The 2626-nt window shown below is 40.9% G+C and overlaps 1 protein-coding gene across 1 annotated transcript; it reads left to right on the top strand.

Annotated features, from left to right (window-relative positions):
• Positions 1–323: 323 nt before the first annotated feature.
• LOC121554304 (histone H2A.Z) lies at positions 324–1898 on the top strand. Its single transcript, XM_041867805.2, has 5 exons — positions 324–434; positions 703–780; positions 1089–1202; positions 1321–1450; positions 1564–1898. The coding sequence occupies exons 1-5, from the start codon at positions 432–434 to the stop codon at positions 1623–1625; spliced, it is 387 nt and encodes a 128-aa protein (XP_041723739.1). The 5' UTR covers positions 324–431; the 3' UTR covers positions 1626–1898.
• The last annotated feature ends 728 nt before the right edge of the window (positions 1899–2626 follow it).

The following is a 2626-nucleotide window of genomic DNA, read 5'->3' as shown; positions in this document are numbered from 1 at the left end:
GCCAACCGCGATTAAACCTCACCGAAGAAGAAGAAGAAGAAGAAGAAGAAGAAGAAGAGGCTGCAGCTTTTAAATACTTGGCCTCTATTGGTTGACCTGTCATGATCTATTGCCTGTTTGTTTTTTGCTCTTGAAATCATTATGATTAATATAATAACATAAATTGAGAATAGAAACGACATAATCCAACATCCAGTGAGAAATGACGTGTCACATTTTCCCGCACAGTGAGTATTTTTGCATTGTGATTGGTTAAGCGCTATGCCAAAAAATGAATTCGAGAGTTGATTGGCTGACTTTCTCCATGCAAAGTCCCGGATCAAGCGCCGCTTCATAAATGCATGGAAATCTGAGGCGGAACTAGTTGTTCAAACTAGACAAGTGCTCGGCGAGGATCTGTGCAGCTGCAAATAGTCAGGATATCATATAAAATGGTATTTTTTTTTACTCTTCAATACTAAATCCATCACTTTATTCAATGGGTTTACCGTGAGGATTGGCCGTATTTGTGTTAGTTAGCAAAAGTAATATTCTTTACCTAACGTTGGCTAGCTAGCTGACATTAGTAATGTGAATCGCTTGCCATTGGCTGGTTATCATCAAAACCCTAACACGCGCTGTAGAATAAACAGGCTAATTACACATACGGCTGTCTTGCATCAATACATAAAATAATCCATACCATAAAAATGTGTATTGCAGGCTGGTGGGAAGGCTGGAAAAGACTCCGGGAAGACTAAGACAAAGGCCATTTCGCGCTCACAGAGGGCGGGTTTGCAGGTGAGTACATTCATTCGTTGCTTACTAGCAATGCTAACGCTAGCGCCAATGATACGTGTGTGGTATTGTAGGCTAACTTTATTGTTAATTTGCGAACGATTTAACTATAACTAATATTGTGAGGGTGAATCTATAGCCACTCAAAACTACACCATTTTCTAAAGATTACTAAATGTTCGTAATCTGCTAACAAACTGCCAAATAGGGTGGGGAGTCACGCAAACCTTTTTCAGTGGAATTTGCTCGCAATTTACTGACGGCTAGTTGGGTAAACAAATGCATATAACGTTTCCCGCCCTGTTTTTCAGTTCCCTGTGGGCCGTATTCACAGACATCTGAAATCCAGAACAACGAGCCATGGTCGAGTTGGCGCGACTGCAGCTGTTTACAGCGCGGCTATTCTTGAATACCTAACTGCTGAGGTAACGCATGTTGAAAATACTCATTTTGTGGCGTTTTATTGCATAAAACCATGTATGCAATCGCAGTTCATGGCTCACACTAGTCAGTGATATTTACCTGCAAGCTCTTCAACTTCAGGTTCTGGAGCTGGCAGGAAACGCATCAAAGGATCTGAAGGTCAAGCGTATCACTCCACGTCACTTGCAACTGGCCATTAGAGGCGATGAGGAGTTGGATTCTCTCATCAAAGCAACCATTGCTGGTGGTGGTAAGTGTAACAGTTATTTTGTATTGTTTCCCACTAGTATTGTTATTGTACCATTTTCTTGGTTTTTGATTTGTCATGTTTGATTCCACTTATCATTTGTTTCCCTTTTTCAGGTGTCATCCCTCATATCCATAAGTCACTGATTGGAAAGAAGGGACAGCAGAAGACTGTATAACCCTGCAAACAGTGATATGGGGTCATCTCAGGACATTCTGCTTCAAAATGGTTCAACAATGTTTTGCTTGGTAGAACTTTAGGACTTTTTAAATGTATGAACTTGCATCTACTCATCTGAGGAAAAGTGGCTTCAGAGAAGCTGGTTTTGATTTTTGGCTTTGTTGATACAACTGCACTTATTGTGTGTTCTGTTTTTATCGTGTACATTTTGGCATACCTGTGGTATTTCCATGTTTGAAGTTGTATTTGAATAAAGCGCCACGGTATTGTGCATCTGTTCCTTTACATTTTTTTCAGTGGGCATTTGTGCCCTATAAATCTGGTATAGTCTACTACATGTCCCTGACTTGCAATGAGTGAAATACTATAATTACATCACCAAGCATGTTTATTCCATGGATGTGAACTTTTCCAGCTCTATTGAAGTGACAATATGACTAATAGGGTTGTGTGGACTGATGCGCGTTTATGTGCTGGCACAAAACCTTGAATTACATCAAATATCATGGGGCTTTTTGCTGAAGTGCACCCCCCCTGAGGTAAACGTTTCAAAGCCCAGTAGTGGGCTACTTGCTGCCTGGATCTGCGAGCCCATGCCACTCTTGAATGTCTAAATCTAGATGGGACCATTATAAATTTGACATACTTTCTGTTTTTAAATAACTGCATTTTTTTCTGGCCTGGAAATTGCTTTTGACAAATGTATCGGTCTGGTCTGTGCAGCCCTTCACTTTTGAAACACGACATGGCCCTCGAGCTGAAATTATTCCCCAAGGTGATATAGCCTCTGTCAAGGTGTTCATACAGGCGAAATCGTAAGGGTGCACGACTGACATTCTTCAGCCAGTCAAGGGGCCTGTCACTGCATCAGAAATTATCATAAAGCCTTTCCCGCATAGGTAGCTTTATCTCAGTGAGCCTTGACACAGTATAAATATTGCTGCTGTGAGTGTGGCAAATGCATAATAGAAGCTTTCACATCAAATATAAAACTAGTCA

Source organism: Coregonus clupeaformis, chromosome 39, assembly GCF_020615455.1.
Source record: "Coregonus clupeaformis isolate EN_2021a chromosome 39, ASM2061545v1, whole genome shotgun sequence".
Lineage (NCBI taxonomy): Eukaryota > Metazoa > Chordata > Actinopteri > Salmoniformes > Salmonidae > Coregonus > Coregonus clupeaformis.
This window is presented reverse-complemented; position numbering and strand designations above follow the sequence as displayed.

Bases quoted from the DNA above. Each gene is read 5' to 3' on its own strand.
- LOC121554304 (XM_041867805.2), top strand. The intron at 1,203-1,320 runs GTAACGCATGTT...CTTCAACTTCAG, and splicing joins TTGAATACCTAACTGCTGAG to GTTCTGGAGCTGGCAGGAAA. The intron at 1,451-1,563 runs GTAAGTGTAACA...TCCCTTTTTCAG, and splicing joins AGCAACCATTGCTGGTGGTG to GTGTCATCCCTCATATCCAT.